Here is a 24,149-nt window from a genome sequence, read left to right as displayed (position 1 = left end):
GGGTGTGTGGTTTTGTGAATTGTGTTTAGTGTTCTGAGAAACTGAGCAATTTAAAAAAAAAAGTGTGTTAGCAATCGAGAAAAACTGTAAAAGGCTAAATAACACTCCTCTTTAGATATGTACAAATAATAGGCTTTGCAGTAAACTCGGCAGTAGCTACAGCGCACAAACATAGGCCCTACTAGTAAACACAAATAAACAGCACATGTATTAGACACCTCATACACAGTGGTTGTGACGTTTTAAATATAATTCAAGTTACCCACCTTCCTAAAGAGCATTTTCGGAGATTTAGAACCGCGACGAAATCCTCAAAGTGTTCTGCTCGTTCAGTCTCCCTCCAATACAACTTGTCAACCCATCTTCACGGTTGGAGACTATTGAACAATGGTCTCAGACACCTGAACAAGTTAGCACATGTTAGCTAGCTATACCCAGCATGCACCTGCTGCTGCTGAAATTACTAGGAAATTATAGGATTATTCGACTATTTCCTCATAATATCGTAATTTAATCTTTGTTTTCAATTTTCAACCATCATAGTCTGGGGATGGAAATAACAAATGGTCTAATACTTTGTTTCAGATTTAACAAAACAAATTCCCATCCAACCCCATCACCCTCAGCTAAACTGTGTGTTTAATGCGACTGAGCTAATCTTAGCACGTTTTAATGCTAAACTAAAATGGTGAAATTGGTAAACGTTATACCTACTGTAAGCATCAGCATGTTGGCAATGTCATTGTAGGCATGTTAGCATGTTGACATCAATTTAAAGCACCATTATGACTATTAGCAATCATGAACACTAGATTAACCACATTTCTGTCAAAATATTGTCGCAAGAATATTTTTGACATAGGCTAGGCTACCAACATGAATATACCTCGATTTATAGTAATCTGTGTTCTTATAATAATTGGCGTTTTTAGTTGTGTTCATGCTTACAGGGATCTCAAAAGATGCATGTTGATGCAATGTTAAGGCCATTGTGTTCCCTATATGTTTTTGAACGAAGTGTTGCGTAGAGATGAGGAGATCAGTTGACAGTAGTGTAAAAGAGAACATTTACAGCGTTAACAAAGTGCACAGTTACTCCCGCAGCCCGTTGATCTGGGAGGGCATCTAAAAAAGAGACAAAAAAGACCCAGACAAATGTTGCTGGCTCTCTGTGCCCTTGCCAAAACTCCATCTTGGAGCCATAAAGACGCAGAGTGTGGGAGTCAGGAGATGAAGAGAAAAAAGGGTGCCAAATTGTAGAAAATCCCTTTCTCCTCTTTCACATTTGATGTTTTTTCCCCTGTGGTAGGCCGATGTCCTTGTGGAAAAAAAGACCAAGAAAAAATTAACGATTTATCAAGATGATCTTGAACAGAGACAACTTTTGAATCAGTTTTTGACTCTTTAATGCGAACATGCAGATTGCAAGCCTTACATTTCATGACAGTTTGGTTCCTGGCAGAGGCAGAACTATGAATTATAGATAAGCTTATATTCCAACAGATCCTGTCAGGGGAGAGAAAACTAAACCAGATCTAACGTTAACACTGTTACAAATAAACCTTTCATTATAATTGGTCAATCAGGTTTTTCAGATCAAAAGCAGTAAGTGTCTTTTCAAGCTGAATCGATCAAAAATACAGAAATGCTGGCACAGAACACGGTGTTTAGACTTTATAGTAACGGATGGCACGATCGTGGATGTTGGTAAACCAAATCCTCACTTAAATAAGAAATCCATGCAGTGCTGCTGCCAGTTCAGCTGGAGGGCTCTGGATCAGCCTGATTACTCTGGTCTGACTGCAGCAGATCAAAGTAATCCCCAAATACTAGAGAAGTAGTAGAAAAACTGTGTTGTACACTGAAGCACACTGATATGATGTAGAATAGATGTAGGCTGCAGCAGCCTATATTTTGTCAGTGTTTATGGGAGGAAATTACTGCACATGTAAGTGTATTTATGTGCAAATCTATGTTGCAAATGCTGCAGAATGACTATTTGTTGGTTTGCTGCAGAAACAGAGCTTGCTGGCTTTTAATATTTGGCTTCAGGGATCACCTTTAGCCACCCTCATCAGTCAGGTCTGTCCTCAAGCTCCCAAACGCGGAGAGAGGGAGGATGGAGAAATGAAAAGGACAAATGGGGACACAGAGATGCTGGTGGAGTCAGATTCTAAGGGATTGACTGATGATTCCACTGATTTGTACCATCTCTTTAAAGGAGGCAACATATTTTGTACTGTGCTACTTGAGAATTTAACTAAAATCACACAAAACATGTATATATGAGGTTATCCTGCTTACTGTACCTCCTGTGAAAATACATCAATTTTAGTGACCTTTGAAAAAGAAGAAAACAAATATTGGCATGTATTTTTCTTGTTTAGTTTCTGTAAGACTGTTTCAAATAACAACCATTAAACATTTAAGGCATGTTTATTGTCAGCTCCAGCTAAAAATGTATTGAATGTGTTTATCCTAATGCAAATTATGTTCAAACTATTACTAAACAGAAATGTAATTATCGTAAAAGATATATAACATTTTAAGTATGTATGTGTGAAAATAACATTTCAATTTTTTTGTGGGTTTGATAATACAAATCTGTGCACTTGCCACATGTGTGTGAGTGTGTGAATGATACACAGTGCCAGCATGAGTACTCAGCAGGTCTCATTTCCTGATTCTCCAGTCAGACGCTGGTTTTTCTTTTGAGAGGCGAGCCCACAATGACATCAGCTTCCGCCAACACACCAGCCGTCACCATGGCACCACACAAAGACATTTCTGGCCATGAGGGAGGGGGAGCATCATGCTTGACACATTTATAGGAGAGGTCTGTGCTTCCCACTTCTCGTATACCCTCCTTCCCCCTACTTCTTATTTTCCAATCGGTGTTTGTACAGCCGCCTGCTCTGTTTACCAGAGTATCAAAGAGCGTTTCTGACTTCCCTTGCTATAGTACCATGGGCCGGGCCTGCTCTCTGTTTTAGCCTCCCAGCCTCTCTCTCTCTCTCTATTCCACTAATGGCTACTGCTATCCATTTAGTCCATCTGAAATCTTTCTTTCCAAGGCTTCTATTTTAGACCTTTTTCTTCCCTCCCCCTCTTTTGGACTCTCTTCATGTCAAATGGAGCCATGACTCCAAGGGCAAACTGCCTAGTGAAGGAGTGACCACCCACTGGGCTTTGTCTAACTCTTTGCCCCAACCGACAGAAGGCCTACGTGTGTGTGAGTGAGCAGAGAGGGAGAAAATGGCTGTACAGGGTGGCGCGTAAATGAGAACCCAAATAGTAATACATTTAAATATCAATTTCTTTCAAACAAACAGTTAGCTGGCTGAAAAAACCCCACAATATGCATGTTGTGACTGAGTGACTTTCAGACTGAGTAGATCCATATTCTAAAAGTAAAGGTGAGGTCAACTTGACTAGGCTACTTTATTAACAAAACAAGATTGGGAAGACTGGAAGAAACCAAAAATAATATAAACCTTCAATAATGCCACGATCTACATTTTAAAGAAAGGTCTATGACTAAATTCATTTTTTTTTCATGATGTAACAGTTTTTTGTTTTTTTTCTTAACACATACGGTAAGCCAGTAGCATTATCAGAGGATGAGTGAAAGAAAAAAATTATACCATAAAAATATTGGGTTGGGGAGTAATGTCTCTTGTGCATTTTGCCATTGATCAAAATGTGTCTGAATCCTGCCTCAGATGTTACTCTCCCTCCCTCTTCCTAAAGCTTAACATGAAGATTCATCCATTAACACCATTTCACTATTACTGTACCTCCAGGCTCCGCAGGCATTACAAATTCATTGAGCAGCATCTCCTTTGAATGTGCAGACATCATCTGCCTGTACAGTTTTGTCTCAATCTAAAAATAGACACTTTATTCAAGTTCCACATTTCCTGCTCAACCTGAGCCACACTTGTCTCTCTGCTGCCTGGCAGGATGATCTGCCACACTGAACACATTTCCCCCTTGTGGCCAGCAGAGGAACAACATCCACCCAGATTCCAGATGATGTCATGGCTTGTGCAAGAACTTTCTCTTTATTGCATCGGAATTTTTGAGTAGACATATATAGGTTAACCCTCATTGGATGATTAACAGATGATACATCAAACAGCTGTTGTTTATGTTAAAATATCTGGAATAACAAAGCAGATGGAAATAACTATTTCAGTAATGACACTACAGGAGTAGATAAATGAACTAAACAGTATGAGAATGATACAAAAATTATAATGCAGATATTACCATGTGTGAATATTGAAAGAAAAAGTACTTTTCACAACACCTTTTCCCTGTTGTGTTGTAGAAATTACCATACTGATTAAGCTAGGTGTATGTATTTTTGAAAGAGTAAAGACTACTGTATGTTATGTGACTCAGTCCTCTTCATGTCCCGCCCGTCTGAACACACAATGAGTCACACGTCTATTGTTCAGCCAATGCAGAAACGGTTGCTTCCTTATTCTTCACCTCACCTCACCTCACATATTGTCTCAGTCAAATGAGGTCACTAGAACTGTGCCTTGTTACTTTGATGGTACCTATTTCCTGCCACAACAGCATCTCTAGGTGCACATTGTGGTTGTCACAATTTAAGTCAGTTTGACAGCACCCAGGAAGGTGGAGTCTCCATACAGGGACACGTTGGCGGTTGAACGAGGGATCAGCAGCTCCAGGTGGTCCCTGACCTCCAGCTTTACAATACCTGAGGGATGCAAATGACACTTGAGACAAAGAACTGCCTTTTTTTTTAACAGCTTCACAACAAACATACAGTATGCAGCCAATCCCCAGACACACACATATGCTTGAGAGCTTGAATAATGAATAAACACACTTGCTGGCCTTCCATAACAGGTGTTGTAAAACAGCGTGAACTTGGCTTTAACAACAACTTAGACTAACCTCCGGTGTAGCAGGTGTTGTAAGGGTACACAGGGTTCATGTTCTGGATGCAGCGGAACAAGATCACATACTGAGGCTCGTCTCCCACCACATTCCTCTTCCTGCGGATCACCACGTGGCCCATTGCAAAGGTGCTGTCTATGTAGTAGACCTGTTCACATCAGAAACACTGGGTTAAATCTGTGGTATGATGAGGCATGGCATGTTTAAACAGTCATGTGGGTTTTATATCAATTGCTACTTTGCTGCTTATTGAATATGCATGCAGCATTTGCATGTCCTCTTCTTTATCTTACTTTTCTTCAAGGTTAACCGAATGTATACTAAGATCAAGCACACCCTTTTTTCTGCAATGCATGTAGGCATGTTCTCTTTTTTTCTGATATCTGGTGTTTGGCAAACAGACTACTGTAGCAGCACCTCCCTGTGGAAAAACGATGCAATGACGCGAACATATGTACCTGACTGTACACAAAGTAGAATCCCTCCTCTCTGACTAATATGGTGTCTCCATCTTCCTCCAGTGCAGAGCCTCTCTTCAGTCCAGTCTGCCAGGGGATCCCTGTGTGTGGCTCCGAGTTATGTTCTGGAAAGATAAGAATATATCAGAAACCATGTCAAAGCATCAAAGATGGATACTGACTGTCATCCTGTTTCAGATCAGTTACTGGAGTCACTAATATGGTGTTGATACATCAAGGGTGAAATATAGTGCTGTACTAATGCATATACTAAATGTCAAATTACAATCCAGATCAAATGTAAATAAAATCACCATTACAATTCAGAAAACTATCATAGTCTAGATCAGGCATACTTTACCTTTCGAAAAGGTTCTCCTGTTATTGTTTGCCAACAACTGCAGACAAGGCTGAGTTACTGTTAAAACAATGTCGACATGTTAAAACTGGTCAGCTGTTTCCCAACAATATGTACATTGCTTATTTCATGGCTGCCTCTCTTTTTCCATCTGATCCTTCCCTTTCTCCAACAAGTTAATCTCTTTGTAACAACATCTACATATTGGTGTCCTGTACACCCCAGAGGTAGTTTATTAGTTCAAGCTAATGTTGAACACACTCACGCCATTAGTTAATAGTGGATGGTTGCATAATCTCACCACATCAGACTTCCTATTTGGCAAGTGGTTTTCACCAAAAATGATGAGTCATGAGCACTTGGCTATTATACCATTTTAAAACGAACAATGTCTTCTTGAGTTATGAGTTTTCGCTCATAACTCATTTGTTAGATGGTAGTGTGTATGTAAAGACCTCTGAGACATTTTGTGATTTTTAGCTTCATACCTTAAATACCCCCTTAAACATCAGAAATGAAACAGGTCACCCTCGGTCCTTTTGCAAATGAACAAATGGATTTGTAAAACATTAACACTCTTGTTTCCCATGAAACTAAAGGACCTGATAACGGACTAACGGTTGCTAACAGTGAACTACCATGTTCAGGTGCAGCCTACCGTGTCTTACCTAATGTCTCTGAACCAGAGACTAATCTTCTCCTCCTCATCAGGGGAGACCCAGGTTGATGCATGGACTCATGGCTGTTTCTCCTACTAATATTATCAGTCTGAATGGACACAAAAAGCAGAAAAACAATACATGTTGGTAGAATGCTTGCCTTTCAAATCCTGTGCAGAAGAAGATGTCTTTATGGAATAGTTGTCTCTCACCTGGCTTCCATGCCTGGCCTCTTGTCCTTCTTCTCTCCTGCGATAAACCTCAGATTTGAGTCCCTCTACTTCGGCTTTGAGGGCCACCAGTTGGTACAGAGACAGAGCAGAAAGGGAGGAGGTGACGGTAGCTAGGGTCAGCAGGAAAACAGGCCAGGACAGCCTCCCTTCACTTGTCTTTTTTCCCGTCCCAGGCTCTACACCTGCCAAAACTGCCATCCCAGGGTCCATACAATTTCCCAACAGCTCACACTGACTGCATCACCAGACAGACACACTGGCGCTCGGAATGCTGGCAGTTTGTTTCGGTCATTTGTGCCTCTGGCTTTACCTTATCGCCACACCAAAAGCTCCAGCAACTTCCTTAACTCTCATTTTATCCTTCAGTAGCCGGTTCCAGTTATGTCTGACTGATTACGCAGAACAAATACTGTACAAAAAAACTGCTTCCCCTCTACTCTTCCGCTCAGCTAACCACACTCACTGCTTCCTGCCTCGACACATCTCTATCTCTTCTCTTCATTTTAGAAACACATTCCAGCTTCTCAAAAAACAATGTGATAGTTACAGAGTGGAAACAAACAAGTAGGCAAGCTTGGCAGATGGTGGGGAAAATAGGGGGAGAGAGATGAAGACATTATTAATAACATTTAAATGTGACAGCTACGGGAGCCAAGACGTACTGAAAGAAGGAAGTACAACATTTCAACTTTGAACGAAGCAAAATGTAAAGGGCAAAACAAACCAAATGTGATTCCCAGAATTAAAAAAGTGAAGTGGTTACATTATGAAATCTTAAAAAATATGTAACAAGACATGCTTTTAATGTATCAATTTATTGCATGTTACAGTACAGAAAATAGAAAGTGAAAATGTGTACTTACAAAAAATGTTGTTGACATTGTTTGGAAATAGAAAAACAACATATGTAAGATGGAAAATCTCTCAAACTGACTGCGTTATGTTGAGGATAAATATGAATCATTCAGATGTCTGACTGTTCAGATACTCCATCATGTGGAGTTACTGTAAGTCATTGTATATTAACACAAACAAACACTGTGCAGGTCCATTACAGAAAGGAAAACGTAAATCACATGCCAGCTTGCAAATGGAAATTCCAAATTATGCCAACACTTTCAACATCACTCATTCTACTCAAATAACAATCATATGAATAGATACAAATATGTTCAATAGTGCATTTGCAGAAAACCTGGTAGATTAAGAAAACAAAATGAAGACACATTCAGTTTGATTCCATTTCTTTTCATCAACAGGGTGTTGGTAAGTAATAATACATGTGGCTAGAATAAAAACCCAATTCTTTAGTTAGAATGAATTTGCTTCAGGCCAGCCACCCTCACAATTAAGTGAATGATGACGTTGAAGTTCTATATATTTCCTGAATGAAGACATGTTGTCATGCAAACAGCAGAAGTGTGGAAAACAAAGTGTGGAACTAAAATGAGTTTCTATTCACAAGGTTGAATCCAGATTGCATAATGTGCTCTACAACATATAATGGGATAAATCTAACTCTTTTATGGATTCGACATAAGAAAAACATGTTTGAAACTGTTGTTTGCCACTGGTGGCAGTAAGTCACACATAAAAGGGAGAAAAGAGACCATCTATACAGTAATTCTTGTAAAAGCACACTTGCTAGTTCAAGACAACAATTTACATTCATTAAGCCCATTTTACCGTTTCACATTGATGCCAAGTTTGGTCTTTTGATGTTTGTTGAATTTTGCTCTGCATACTGTTTGGAAACAGTATCAAATATGGCTAAGTATATCTGTATTCGAATGGCTTTAGAACCACTGCAGTGCAGCAGGCTGCATTTGGAAAGCAAAAGCAGGAAACAGTGTGCTAATCGTCCGGCTCTTCTCCCCCTGGAAGACATGCAGGAAAGGTTCATTAGCTCATCAAAAGCCCTCCAAGAGAGTAAAGCCTTTTTGCCACATAAGCATGCGATGAGACGAACACCTAGAATCCTCCGACGACAAATTAGAAAGCTGATGATGGCAAACAAATACTCACATAATTCATTTAAAATGCTCACACTTTATTTTGAGTTCTTAAAGGATAGGCTCAGATCATTTCAAGACTATTCTATACAATACTCACATGCCATGTATTTGAGGGAGTAATTGGTCGCTGTAATCGATCCTTCTGTCTATACTGGCCATTAAGAATCCCTTCCTAGTGTGCTTAGACTGTAAGAAACAAGGAACAAATCCTGCACCCTGAGTTGGACTAAATGAATGTCATTTTCTAAACTAAATCTATTTAGGAAAAATTTAATTTGGGTTGAGGAGCAGGAAAACCATTTTTTTTCACTAGACCTTATCTTGAAAAAAAGATTCATTTAATGTATCTTGCACAGACTGCAGAAGCCTTATATTTTATTTGTATTTGCATGAAAAGAGGATGTTTATTTTGTCCACCACCTTTTCTTGAACTATCTTGGATTTACTTAAGTGCATCCCGTCAGTTAGGGAAGGAGGTTTACACAGTCAACATTTCATTGTAGATATCGATATGTGTTGTAGGGTACTAATAAACTTGTAGAAAACTTCACCTATCCTTTAAATAACAAATCACAAACAGAGCAATTGCTCTTTACCAAACTACAGTAGCCAGTAGGTTGCTTAAAAAAAGCATTTTGGGCCTATTTAAGAGGAAAATGTACCTTATTCTGTTTTAACAGTATAGAGGATCAGGGTAAATATCTTGTAGCTTAGCCAAACCGCGCCAAACAGAAGCACTTTGACAGGAAATTATATCTCAATAAGTTATTTTAAATAGTCAGAAGTAATATATATGTCAGAGCCACCTAAAATATTTTGATGGCTGAATATAATTATTCAACAGCACAAGTTTTTTCTTTACGCAATTGTGCCTGACAAGATTTCCAAGTATTGCTCAGAAGATGTTAGCCGACATAACTCCAAACTCGGGTAAATCTGATTTTTTTTTTTAAATGTAATATTAACGAATATATATACAGTATAGGCCTACATATCAGTGTTTTATTTTTTATGATGAGGTTAATTTTATTTCCAGTAGTAATCAGTTTAATTTCAGTAGACCCATTACAGATTCCTGTGGTAGTGACATGTCTTGCAGTATGGGCATGTATGATCTGGCTTCATTCATTTAAGGTCATAAATACATGCATTCATAGCTGCAACACAAAAGAACCCATAAGGGCATTGTTACCCTCTCTTAAAACCTTGAAATAGTCAAATTATTTAAACAAAAGTTATATTTACATAAAGTGAAAAGGTAGAAAGAGTGAAATAATATAGAAACCCACACAAGCATAAAAAGGTACATTCTTTTCAAAAAAATTGAATAAGTACATCCAAACAATTACTGTGACAGCCGTCACTTCCTCCATCTTATAATATGGAGTCAACAGTCATCCCTGACTGCTTATTTCAGATGATGGTTACACTAGATGAGGGCTGAGCACTCTCCTCGTGGGCGTGGCTCTTCATCAGGTCTTTAATGAACTGCTCCAAAGCAGCGAAGTAGCCTTGACACTGCCACGTGTCGTTGTGTGTGCCCTCTGGAAAGATAGCCAGGCGTTTAGTCCGCGCAGGGGACATTTCATACAGTTGTTTCATCATGACTGGTGGGATGAGCTGGTCCGACAAGCCGGACACGAACAGCGAAGGCATGCGGCACAGCGCCATCTGTCGATAGGACAGGAACTGATTCCTATAGCACCACAGGGGCAGCAGGCGCATGGGTATGAAGGAGAAGAGCGTCGCTGCCATGTGGGGGATGCTGAGGAAGGTGTTTTCAACAACAATGGCTGCTACGCGGTGAGGGTTGACTGACGCCAGGCGCACAGCCACAGCACCCCCCAGTGAGCGGCCGAACAGAACCACCTTTGTCTTATCCAGATCGGGACGGGTCATGACATAGTCCAGAGTGGCCTCTGCATCCAGGTACAGCCCATCCTCACAGGGCTCCCCCTCACTCTTTCCATATCCACGGTAGTCCACCAGCACCACATTAGCTTTCAGATTGACCAGCATAAGCAGGGCGTTTGGAACCCTGTGTCCAATATTACCTGCGTTACCGTGGAAATAAAGGATGGTTGGTGGAGCAGAGGAAGTTGGGCTGCTTTGATTGCCAGAGGTGGCCCCGGGAGGTGTGTCGCCTCCTGTGTAGCGAAGCAGGATGAGATTAAGCTTCACACCGTCTTTGGTGCGAATGTACACATTCTCATGAGGGATTCCTGTTGGCATGGGAACGTAAAGTCGCGAGGAGGAGGGCTGGTCAGGGAAGTAGAGGAGCACATCCTGAAACTTGTAGAGGATGCCGGTCACAGACGCTAGGATAAGAGCTAGGAGAAAGAAGCCTCCATAGAGGTGGAAGGTGAGGATGAGAGCCAAGAGTGAGACTCGACAAGCACCCCAGGACCAGGAGGCCAGAGTCAGGGTACAACGCTCCACTGCCGCCCACAGCCTCCAGGGTTTCTCCATGGCGACACAAGAGCTGAGTCACTGGACACACACTCTGCAAATAAAGAAAGAACAAAAGGAAGAGTAAAAGGGAGGTGCTTCAACATGAATGTACCTGATTATAGAAAGTATTACTAAAAACATGGTAAGGATGTACTTATGCTGGCCAGAATATGCGGTCCACATTAAAATCATAGTCAATTCAATTTGTTTGTAGTAAAAAAAATATATGTTTATTTAGTGCATCAATGCAAAACCCCAGTGTATGTCAATTTGAGAAAAAACTAAAAAATACTCGCATTAATGTATATAAAAATTACATATCTGGTAAATATGAGATACCGGGTAGATTAGTTAGTTTAGGATTAAAACCCCCATAATCAAAAAGCCCCCTAGCAAACTATTCAACTTCTGGGAACAACACCGTGCATCTCCATCCTGTGTTCAGGGCAAATCAAATGCTATGTGCCTGATCTCTGATCACAACCATCACTTGTCTGTTAGTGAGTTAAACCAACAACAGGGGTGGTGGCCAACACGTCTGGATGAACTGAAACTTCACCTCATCAGGTGTGGTCAGTAGAAGTGGTAGGGCTTTCCAGAACCAGGAACAAGCACCACCAACGGGAATACGATAAATCTACGTTAATGTTGCTGAATACAACATCAGGATACATTTATAAAATACATGTAAAAAATACAAGACTAAAACAAAACATCTCTTGACCCCACCCACAAGGAAGAGATGTTGACAGCTGCTAGCAGCCTGGTGAAAAGCACATAAAAGCAACGACTAACGTTAAGATAGCTATAAAAACTAGCACTATCCGGCAAACGATAACTTAAGTTTAACATTACCGACAGCATTTATGGACTGTCAAGCCGAACTGTTTCCGAAACGGCAATATACCAAGCTTTGAACTGAGTGACTATAAAACCGAAATATACGCTAGCTAGCTCGCTTAGCTCTGTAACAAGCATGCTAACTATCAAGCTAACCTATCCTATGACAGCTCCCATTGCGGCTAATGCTAACAGCACTGTTTTATTTAGCCACCTATCTCTTCAATGGTTAGCAAAGTAGCCACATACTCACCCTTCTCTCATTTTTAGCACCTCAGCAGCATGAATATTTCACAAAACCGTAACACATAGACAGCAAAGTTGCTGTCATGCGGCTATGTAGCAGTTAGATAAATTACAGTGAAAGTTAACTTGTGAGGAAGCAAGGTGAATAACTGTCGACAGGAACCCGGCTAGCCACACAGCTGGTTAGCATTGCTAGTGTATCCCTAATAAGTTCCGTGTTGGTTGGGCTATGCAGAAGAAAGGTTCCTTCTTCTCTGAGGTTCAAAATCAGTTAGTGTTGCATTGCTGCCATCTTCTGGAGTTAGTTAACTCCTACAGTGTCTGGTGGGTGCGTTTATTGCCCCATCAGTCAAACATCTAGTCCACATCCATCATATTCCAGTAGTGTTTGGATCCTGAAAGTGTTTATAAGCACCGGTTAGATAGATAGATAGATAGATCGTACTTTATTGATCCCAAATTGGGAAATTGTTTTTGTTACAGCAGCATAAAAGGCATTTTACAATAAAACAAAATATACAAGAATAGAAATAAAATAAAATAAAATATAAAATAAAATATAAAATATACATGTCAAAATACAAAATATACATACAGATATTATATATATATATATATATATATATATACAAATATACAAATATATATATATTCAAAATATATGGAATTATGGAGTATTAAATATGAAACAGATTATGTGTGAGTAAAATGTACAAGGTGGTTTTATTTCTAGAGAAACTATGGAGCAGAGAGTTCTCTTCCAGCCAGAGGTGATTTGTTGTACAGAGTTATTGCAGTGGGCAGGAATGTTTTCCAGTATCTGTCCTTGAGACAGGGGAGCTGCAGCAGTCTGTAGGAGAAGGAGCTCCGCTGACTGTCCAGCTGCAGGTGGAGAGGATGGGTGGGGTTATCCATGATGGACAACAGCCTGTTCAGTGTCCTCCTCTCCACCACAGCTTCAAAGGGTTCCAGCTTGATGCCGATGACTGACCCAGCTTTCCTGATCAGTTTATTGATCCTGCTGGTGTCACCGGCTCTGATGCTGCCCCCCCAGCAGACCGCAGCAAAGAAGAGTGCACTAGCCACAACAGACTGATAGAAGATCTCCAGCATCTTACTGCATACGTTGAAGGATCTCAGCTTCCTCAGAAAATAGAGTCTGCTCATCCCCTTCTTGTACACAGCGTCAGTGTTGATCCTCCAGTTCAGCCCATTGTCTAAGTGCACTCCCAGGTACTTGTAGACCTCCACAACTGCCACATCCTCTCCCAGAATGCACAGGGGCAGAGGAGGAGATGTCCTCTTCCTCCTGAAATCAATGACCATCTCTCTGGTCTTGGCCACATTCAAAAGCAGATGATTTCTTCCAGTCCACTCAACAAAATCACCCACCAGCGCTCTGTACTCCTCCTCCCGTCCATCCCTTATACACCCTACCACTGCAGAGTCATCCGAAAACTTCTGCAGGTGGCATGACTCTGAGTTGTATAGAAAGTCAGAGGTGTATAAGGTGAACAGGAAAGGAGACAGCACAGTCCCCTGTGGGGCTCCAATACTACCAACCACCACATCAGACAGCACACTGCCCAGATGCTGGGTGTGCCGGTCAGATAACGCTGTCCTAACTTAATGCAGTCATTATAAGGCTCCCAACTTATTTTTTCTCTCAATTCATGTCAATGTATTCCCCTTATCTTCTGATCCTAGTTGCCCATAAATTGTTTTCTTCTGTATATTATTTCCTTGCCCTCTGATTTGTAAATAGTGGTAAATATGGTTGTCTGATTTATTTTTTAACAGCTTACTTCTAGTTTGTCTCTCATTAACTTGAGTGCCCTTATGAGCAGTATCATCATCAGCTTTATTTAAAGAGACTCTTGGTCAATTTTTTTAAAAAGACATGTAAACACTCAAATATAAATACAAAAATGCAGTTATACCAATGTTTCCACAGAGGTGACTGGTATCGTACAGCACTGAGACACGGATTTGAAAGAAGCATAATGACAGAGTTATGAGAAACATTCAATCGACAGATGAATTTGGACATCAGATTTCTCAAGAGAGCATGGAACGTGTTGACTCGTGCATTATAAAACATTTCACTTGCACTGCACCACCTTGGTTTTCTAAGCAGTATACGGCACGCAAAAAATCATTATAAGCAACCTGGAGCTTCTGGAGGCTCGCCCTTCTTAAACTTGACCCACAAGGGGGCAGTATAAAGAGGAGTACAATAAACTCTAAAGAGGTTCACCTTAACCTTATCTGAACACCAAGAGAATTTTCTAGCCAACATGTTAGCTTGTGTATATAAGACATACGCCACTGTCTATACATGTCATCATAATCAGCCATTTCATCTGTAATGATGTGTCCCAGATACTTAGTTTTACAGCAAACAGACAGCACCTGCCCTGACAGATAGAATATTGGAAAACCAAGGTTCTTATCCCCTTTTGCTCTGCAGATCATTACAGCGCTCTTCTTAGCATTGTATTTAACATCAAATTTGACACCATAATCAGAACATTTAGCAACTGTTGAAATCCAGCTCTGCTAGGAGAAACAATAGCCAAATCATTGGCATACATAAGATGGTTTACAATCACATTACCAATCACACATCCTGTTTTACAGCCACTTAAATCATCTGATAGATCATTCATATAGATATTAAAAAGGCATGGTGAGAGGAGCCCGCCCTGGCGAACTCCATTATTAACACCAAATGGCACCGAGACTGCATTCCCCCATTTTATCCGCATGCTCTGGTTGGCATACCAATAAGCCAGGATCCTAATTATACTGTTGGGCACACCCCTTTGTTTCAATTTAAAAAACAGTTTATGATGGTTAACTGTGTCAAAAGCCTTAGAGGCATCAATAAAACCAATCAGAACAGTGGAATTCTGTCTTCTATATGTTTCTACCATTTCCTTCTAAGCATAGATGCATAGCTCAGTACCATGCTTAGCCTTGAAGCCAAACTGGTTATCTGAGGTACATAAATAAGAACATAATCTATCTAACAAAATTCTTTCCAGGACTTTGGATAACACACTGGCTAGAGCAATTGGTCTATAATTATCCAAGCTCCCTACCTTGCCCGCTTTGTCCTTAATGACAGGCACCAAAGTAACAGTCAACATGGAGTCCGGCAACACACCATGAGTCATGAGGCCGGTAAAACAAATAGCAACAAGAACTGCAACCTTCGGGCTTGCCAGTTTAAGGTGCTCTGCAGTGATTCGGTCAGAGCCGCTTGCTTTGTTATCAGCTGTGCAATTGCTCGATAAACCCATAGTACAATAGCCTATCCTCATTTGTGAGCTTGGACCAATCCACTTTAGTGTTACAGGCATTGTTAACCTCCTGAGACATCTCAGGGAGACTATCACAATCTAGTGACATTACAAAAGGAATGTGATCAACATGGATGCCTCATACACAATCTCAATTGATCTTAACATGTCATGGGCATTAGCAGTGCTTATGCAATGGTCAAGCCATGAAGTTGTGTGCCAGGCCTCGCTTACTGTGTATATGAATAGCTATCTGTAGGCAAAAGTATTTGGCTTGATAAAATAAGATTGTTATCATCACAGAACTGTAGCATATGCTTACAAGTATCAAGCACATGTGACCTCTGTGCCCTCTTTAATTACTACATTTAATTTACTTTATTCAATATATTGCTAATAGTTTTTAATTGTAGGCTAAGGCTATTGGATGCTTGTGGCTTATAACTAAACAGAGCATAGACTCATTCACTACAGACCAGGAATTTGTTATGTTTGATTTGTTCAAGACATTCTAACGCCATCAAAGTTGTAATTCATTTGGCCCTTTCACAATAATATTTTGTTAAAAAAGCTTTTAAAAACTGAAAAGCATACAGTTGTTTTCATAAAGGTTTGCTGAACAATTAGTACCCATTTAGCTTGACGCAGTGTTGCAACGTTTTGAAATGCTATCACACAGAGAGCAGGAACCACTTTTACACACAGGTGATTCGAATTCGAATTTTGCCCACCAGGTGGTGCTATAGGAGAGAGTATAATCCAGAAAATCACTAGGTGAAGGTTTATATTTACAGGTTATGAGTAAAATACCCAAATTAAAGCTAGTGGGCTTTGTGAATAATCAATGCTGGGTTATAATGCATGAACAGACAGGGTCTGTAGCTATCATTCATGCATGACATCAAATGTAAAAATGAAGTGGGTGTAAGATGGTGATGTTGATATAGGCCTACAAGAAGGAACACTGGCCACTTAAAAGCTAGATTCCAAGAAAACCTATTCTGAAGGGTAAGACTGATGTAATAATTGTGCTTCCTACATCACAATTCTAATATAATTTGTATCTTGAAAGACTATGTTACCCTGCTGCTTTGATGTCAACCACAGACTAGAACGGATGTGATGGCTTGGTGGAGTCAGAATTGTCACATCTCACAGTCTATAACTGGGTCAAATTGTAAATATGACAGCCAAAACACCATGCTGACAGGTGGGTTGCTGAGAGAAATGTCCCTTGATAAAAGGACAGCGAGGGCAGAAAGCATATCAACATGTACACAACATCTCAGTATACATGCATGGGATCATCTACGTATTAAGCTCATCAGAAGATAAAAACAAGACATGGACCAAAATGCATGTTAGCAATACATTTGAATATTATATGTTGCTGTTTTTTCCTCTTTTCATGTTTACTATTGGTGCTGCTGTATTTAACATCTTGCTCTCTCAGTGTGACCTTGGAGGAGACAGACAGATTATGTGCAGACTAGCACAGCTGTTGGCTGTTCAGCTCTATCCTTGAGGTTCTTTGATTTGATTCAAGTCAGCATAAAAACCCCATGAAGCACTTTCTATTCTGTTAGATTAAAACATAATAGGCTACCAAAATGAAGTCACCTAAAATAAAGTCAGTGTGCGAAAGCATATGCTAAATCTCTAGTATTTATGTCGAGGCAGATGTGCTGATGCTGGCAATAAAGAGCTGTATAGCTGCATTATCGATGCAGGTAAGGATATGTCTGCTGTGCTTCTTTGGAGGAGGTGGAAATGATGTGAACAGACTTACACAATAACATGTGTACGATAACAGGTCACATACTGTAGGCAGGTGGACTAATGGTCATCTTAAAATAAAGATGTTAATCTATATTGTGGCTGGCTCGTGGACAATCTACAGCGCAAACTGCAGGTTTTGATATTCAGGCCTAATGTATTTTGACATTTCAAACAAGGAGCAACACAAAAGCTTTTGGAATATGTGCATATATGTTCTTTATTTTTCATTTCTGTTTGCAAAACACTCTCATAGCTCAGAATTCGGTTGGAAAATGTCCCTTAAAGGGAAAATGGTTTCTTTGAACTAAATGAGAATTGAGGATGAAGGACTGTTTTATTATCTTCACTTAAACAGATTGACTTCAAGATTACAGAATGTCCATGTTCAAACTCCATTTGTCATGCACATTCTGTAGTCAAAATGGTAATGGTACAGAATCATAGTGCTGTGGCCTTTTATACAGCTGCAGCCCTGCCTGTTTGGAGGTGCAGTATCTATATACACACATGTAACACACACCAACACACACCAACACACACGTCTCTTTAGGTTATAGGGACTGCTGCATTCTGATGGATTTGCCTTTTAAGAGACTGACAGCTGGCAAGTTCACTCTCTCTTACCTACGACTCAATTACCTTTGACAAGCCAGTCAAAACATCTATTACACACTCACACACGCACACACATTGAAGCTCTTATACACACATATACATACACACTCTGGAGCTGAAGTCGTGTATCCCACGACTCAATTACTGAAAATATAGCACTCCAGAGAGCTGGAGGGCCTGAGCTCAATAATACAGATCCAGAGCTGCAACAGGACGGGGGGAGACTCTGATGACCTCGCTGGGAATATCATATCATCAGGCCAAAGGACACGCTTGTCATTCACCTCACGCTGTGCACCCAATGGCCAAGCAATTGATACACATTGATTTCTCTGTCAGTCAGCATCTTTTCTGACTGGTGCTGTGGCTTTATATCTCACTGTGTAGAGTTGCTGTCATTGCATTTTTGCTGGGTATGTGAAAGACATAGTTAAGCTCATCTGACATCATCATGACTGATGCCTCTTTGATGTGCAAGTCACTGGATGCCATGCTCTGGGTGATAGATGTGGTGTCCATGGCTACAATGTAAATGTGTTGTCACCTTGGAGACAGAGCATAGCTTTGAGTCAGGGAGGACAGCTGCATAATGGCAACGTTTCATTTTAAACACATCACAGAGGAGGGGGCAGAAACAGCCAGGAGGAGTAACTTGTTTTTGTTTATTTATTTATCTTGAACTATCTCTGTGTCTGTGGTAAATGCTAGACGAAAATCACAACTAGAAAAAAAAAGACATTACATTTACAGGTCATTTACTGTAAAGACAAAGTGCTCCACATAACACACACCTGATATCGATCACATTTTCTTTTACAAAACTAGAGCTTAACCAGAAGATTTGAAGGATTTCGGGAAATGGGTTGTCCCCAAAGGGAGCAGCTAAACTGTATATCCGTCCTGGTAACAACTCATAGAGCCTATTTACTGCCTTTCATCACCACTCTGGACTCACACAGCTCTTTCCCACTGTGCTGTTGTTTACCTGCAATGTTGTCATATACAGTGTATAACATCTCATTAAGTGTGTTCTTATGTACTACAAAAGACACCAGGCAATCAATTTGATTGTACTCTAAGCTCTCTACAAATGAAGCATAAAAAAGCTAATATTTTTGTCTATTTATTATTTCTATCATCCTTCACTTTTTCTTCAAAGTTGACCTTTTTTTGCCTCAAATGTTAAGTTGTATGACTGCACCTTGCACAGTTCCAATGCTATTGCTGTCACATACATCTCTCCAAAGACACACACACACACACACACACACACACACACACACACACACACACACACACACACACACACACACACACACACACACACACACACACACACACACACACACACACACACACACACACACACACACACACACAGAGTAAGAGCTGCTGTAGCTCTCACAGCTGTTTTTTGGTGACAGTAAGGATGGTCTAATGAGATTATACATTGTACAGTGATGGCCTAATCAGCTGAGTGAAATAGGCAGGTCTACCTGGCACTGTGGGCATGCAGCAAAAGTGCCCACAGCGCCCACACAGTACACTATGCCTGCCAAGAATAAATTGGGTGGAAATTGCTGCTATGTCTCAGGCAGCAATTAGGCAGCCTCCTGTAGCGTAGAGGCAGACATTAAATAAAGCCTACATTTCCCTAATTTCCCTTGCAAATAAACCTTCTGTCTTCCCTATAGTACGATCATATCTGTCACTCTAATTAACCTGCAAATATTGCGTTTTGAATACTATGTGTCCGTGTATTGATGTGAAATTTGCGACCTGTATTTAAGTATAGGAAGTGGTAAAGAATTGGTGACTTTGAGGTTAAAAGAAAAATACCACAAAAAGCCATACAGTGAAGTAATGAAGAAGTAACAGTAATACAGAGGGTTCACAGGTTAAATTAATGAAAGAAAATCACTGCTTTTAGTATAAAACAGTGAAAAATGATAGGTAGGAAGAGTGATTACCGCTTCACCAAAAACACTCGTGTCATATCTGCAGCAACTTTTGGGTTCAAGATGCTATCTAATAAGCCATCATCTCCCTGTCTTGCTCAACCTCCTGAGATGGTAGAGATAAATAATCAGCACTTTTGGCATTTGTGCCAAAAATAAAGATGAAAAGATGACTTTCAGAGAAGGTTTTCTTTGGCTCTTCAGACATCTGAATAGTGGTAAAATTAGCTGCCAGAGCGTATTAATCAAAGCTATGACAGTTTCGTACCTTAATAATATCATGGTGGTGATGAAGTTTTAAACAACGAGGAGGAAGACAATCAAGTCTGTATTTTTGAAACGTTCCCAAGATGAAAAATATGAAAAATATAATATTCACGACAAAAATGCAATAAAAACATCTGGAAAAACAGTGCACCCGAACCCAACTCCATATGGTTATCCTTCATTATTCGTAAAAAACTTGAATCCATCAATCTTGTTATTTTTTTTCCTGTCCAAGAATCATCACTCGAACAAACTCACATCTGTTATACACCTCAATTTAAATCCACTTCATACTGACACATGCAGTTAAAGGAATAGATGGACATTACTGTAAATGAGAAGATCAATACTACTCCTATTAAGCTAAAGCCAGGGGGACCATTAGCCTAGGTTAGCTTTAAAACTGGAAGCCGCTAGATAGCTCCCTAACACCTCTTAAGGTCACTTCATATGCTTAGAGGAAGACATGTTGAACTTTGTCGGAGCTAGTCTTCCTCTTTCTTTTCTACTTCCTGTCTTAATAGTGAGCTCATCACCTTCTGTTTCAGCTACATGGACATTAGAGTGATATCGATCTTCTCGTCTACCTCAGAAAGACGAATAATCATAGTTCATGTCAAACTATCCCTCCGAGGCGATAACCACCTCAGCTGCCACCACCAAAGTAATGCTCATCTTCATCATCGTTATCATCCTGTTAATCCCAGTTACAGTAATATATTAACAGTCAATTTGTGCCCAGAGCTCATCACATCGGGTAAGGCCTAAACACGTCTCTGTGTGAAGGACATTCTTTTGAAAGGAGGTGCAACCATGAAATAGTCTCAGCAAGCCCTATTTGAAAAGTGCAATATCAAGGGCATTCTGTAATTACAATGTGTTCAATTTAGCCGGTGGAGACTTCAGTCTCTGCAGAGAAGTAGAACCCGCTGTCCTTGAGAAATGCAGCCATTGTTTAAGGAAAGTCACAAGGTTCCTGAATGTGGGGTAATCTAGAGGAATTTGAGTGCATATAGGGATATGTTGGTAACCGCTATCCACTTAAAGAGGAAATTCACTCAATTTAGAGAAAGCTCCGTCACTTTGTGAAGGTCATCAGACTGGTAAAAATGGATTGTTTGAGTTGTTTTTGGGGATCACTCCTGACTTAGCTGATAGGACATGTAGACTATGGTCGCCAGTAGAAAAAAACTGGTCTTTCGTCCAGATTAAAGGTTACCGTTTTATCTTGTGGGGAGGGAAAGGCCATCTTTCATTTCTCATTTAATAAATGTGTGTATTTGTCCAAGCGAGTGTGGGTTTGCGTTATTTGAATGAGCAAAAATGGTAAGTTTAAAAGAGAAGAAGCTTATTCTAAATATAGGTTTTTGACCTGCGGTAACTCGATACGTAGAGCTGATCAAAAAGGCTGATTATTCTTCAAATGACAGGTGTTGAAGTTCACACATTTAGAGCACTTAAAAAATAGATCCTTATCTTTAAGGTAACGTTTCTATTAGATTATGACTTATTTACACAGGAATGAAATCACATTCTACAAGCCTGCTGTAATGCACAAACAGCAATATATTGAGGGCTCTTGTAAACACCAAGTAAACACTGTCATTTACTAATGCATGCTTTTATTGCTCCTTGAAAGTAATGCTTCATGTAACTTATGTGGGAGAGGAAGGTAGTTATTCATCAGTGTGTGTGTGTGTGTGTGTGTGTGTGTGTGTGTGTGTGTGTGTGTGTGTGTGTGTGTGTGTGTGTGTGTGTGTGTGTGCGTGCGTGCGCGCGTGCGTGCGTGCGTGCGTGTGTGTGTAGGTCATGCTCTGAACTTAAGGAGATCCTGGACAAGAGTGTTGCAAATAAAGACTAATAGCCCAGTTAAAAGCAAATAAGCCTACTAAGTCTGAACCGATGCTTCGTAGGCACCGCAGGCTTAACAGTTATCCATCCAATTAAGATCTTGTTTTGCACTCAGTGGACTGACTGACCAATGCTACCGTTTGCACCTCCATTAAGTACTTAGCCAGTCATAAAAAGGTGGCTGCTCTAAAATCAGAGTATCTGGGAGTAATCATAGCACAGCATGACATTTTCACACCATGACATATTTACCAATACACACTTGGTACGCCAGGTAGAAAGGGCACAGAGAAGGTTGTGTGAAAAGGTACTACGGTGAGAAGAGACACAAATGATTTAGAGGAAGGGCCAACATACAAGTCCAGGTAGTGATATATGTGTCTGGCTTCCTACATCTCTCCCTTTTTACTCACATGACCCTGGAGTAAGTCAGTGTAATAGCCATAGCTCAGGGAGCCTTGTGATTTAAAGATAAGAGTTTCGTTCCGAGAATCTCCACACTATATCACTGCTTCCCCTCCTCATCTTCGCCTATTTATCTCCACACATGGTTCTTACAGTACTTGTTGTCCGTTTCAAGCTGTTTCTCTCTCCCTCCCATGCACACACAGACACACACAAACCTCCCCTACTCACCCTTGAGGCCCACACAATGAGAGCTTAATGAAAAGGTACTTTACATCGGCAGCTTTGCACAAGGGAGATATCTATAAATGTCACTGTTAATGGGAGGAATTAGCAGAGAGCAGGGTGTTCTGTATCTGTGTGTGAACGTGTGCATCCTGATGGTAGTGTGTGATAACTGGATGAATGAGGTATAGCTTATTTGTCCTACTTGGTGTGTGTTAGTTTCACCACCCAGCGGAACATACTGTAGTGGCAGTTCGTACGGTTGATTTATGTTCCCCAGGCGTCGGCTCTGTGGACCCTGGGCTTGATTACAGTGCATCACCGCAGCTACAGCCATGACCCCACTTTGACCCCATAAATTAGTCCCGCTGCATGATGGGAGCTTTCAAAATCAGATGTTGCTGATTGATTTAACTGTATAATTTCAGCATATCATTTATGCTCCTTCCTGTAAATCAAGCATCTCAGTGGTGCAATGCATCACAGCTCCAGCGAGCCTGAAGGACCACGGCAACAATGATTGATGCTCTCTATGGATCATTGCTGAGAGAGGTTCTGTGTAATGGTTGCTGCAACTGTTTACATGCTTGATAAACAAGATGTTAGAAACATGAAGGCGGATCATGACTTTGCCGTCCTATAATCCCAGCTGATGAAACCGTGATACACTGAGGTGGATCACTGGGTACTTTCTCAAACTCTGGTTTTAAACTGATACACAGTAGACTGTCTCAGTGCAGAATGTATCACTTTTGACCTTTTTCTGAACTGTGCTGTGTTTGTGGCAGATATTTACCGAGTTTCACAAAGAGGAGCGAGACTGATGGAGAGGGTGATAAGTGTCCAGGAGAGAAAATGGGGTCGGTGATTGGAAGGAAGCAGGTCAAAAGTGTGTGTGTGTGTGTGCGTGTTTGTGTGCTGTGACTTGCTGATGTAGAGGAGGCAAGGATGCTTCCCACTAAAAGAGCTTTTAGGGTCCAGTTAGCAGAGCTGCAAATAGACAGGTAACACAATTAACAGCGACACAATCTTTACATTTAACCAGGTTAGCTGAATTTCCTGTGGCACATCTTGAGAGGCAACTTGTGAAAAGTTGCTAATGGATGGCACTCCTCCTTTAATCGTCTCATTTAAGCTTAGATTTCAGATTGCCAGGAGAGGCACAGATGTGTGCTGTGATCAGAAGTAGAACAAGCCACCACAGGGAGAGAGGGAGAGATTGCACGTGACTGGTAGACTGCAGAGTGTGTCTGCAAAGTCATCTGAGGTCGACCAGTCTGTGTGATCAGATGGATGATGCAGAGTAAGGTCTTATAGGCCCAGTACGGCACTGTGCCACACACAGAACACACCACCTTGCATACTAGATTAGATTAGATTAGCGATCAACCCTTGGCTCCATTTTACAAACAACAAAGCCTCATAGAAAATGCTACGTGAGAAACTTAGCAACATGATAGCAAGACTAATACTCTACAACTCTGTTAGAATGCACTCTTAACAGGCTCACAATGATGTTGCTACATTAGCAGGTATAACGTTTACAATA

At 40.6% G+C, this 24,149-nt stretch overlaps 2 protein-coding genes across 2 annotated transcripts; both read right to left on the bottom strand.

Moving 5' to 3' along the window:
• Window positions 1–4,033: 4,033 nt before the first annotated feature.
• tnfsf13b (TNF superfamily member 13b) lies at window positions 4,034–7,061 on the bottom strand. Its single transcript, XM_034129113.1, has 6 exons — window positions 6,623–7,061; window positions 6,420–6,519; window positions 5,755–5,811; window positions 5,394–5,518; window positions 4,933–5,083; window positions 4,034–4,732 (listed from the first exon to the last, which is right to left on the bottom strand). The coding sequence occupies exons 1-6, from the start codon at window positions 6,851–6,853 to the stop codon at window positions 4,620–4,622; spliced, it is 777 nt and encodes a 258-aa protein (XP_033985004.1). The 5' UTR covers window positions 6,854–7,061; the 3' UTR covers window positions 4,034–4,619.
• Window positions 7,062–7,439: 378 nt separating this feature from the next.
• abhd13 (abhydrolase domain containing 13) lies at window positions 7,440–12,404 on the bottom strand. The gene is made up of 2 exons (XM_034129112.1): window positions 12,203–12,404; window positions 7,440–11,161 (listed from the first exon to the last, which is right to left on the bottom strand). Exon 2 carries the CDS (start codon window positions 11,125–11,127, stop codon window positions 10,072–10,074), a length of 1,056 nt encoding a protein of 351 aa, XP_033985003.1. The 5' UTR covers window positions 11,128–11,161; window positions 12,203–12,404; the 3' UTR covers window positions 7,440–10,071.
• Window positions 12,405–24,149: the final 11,745 nt, after the last annotated feature.

This window comes from Trematomus bernacchii, unplaced genomic scaffold (genome assembly GCF_902827165.1).
Source record: "Trematomus bernacchii unplaced genomic scaffold, fTreBer1.1, whole genome shotgun sequence".
Taxonomy (NCBI): domain Eukaryota; kingdom Metazoa; phylum Chordata; class Actinopteri; order Perciformes; family Nototheniidae; genus Trematomus; species Trematomus bernacchii.
The sequence above is the reverse complement of the archived record's forward strand: the minus strand, read 5'-3'. Positions and strand labels throughout refer to the sequence as shown.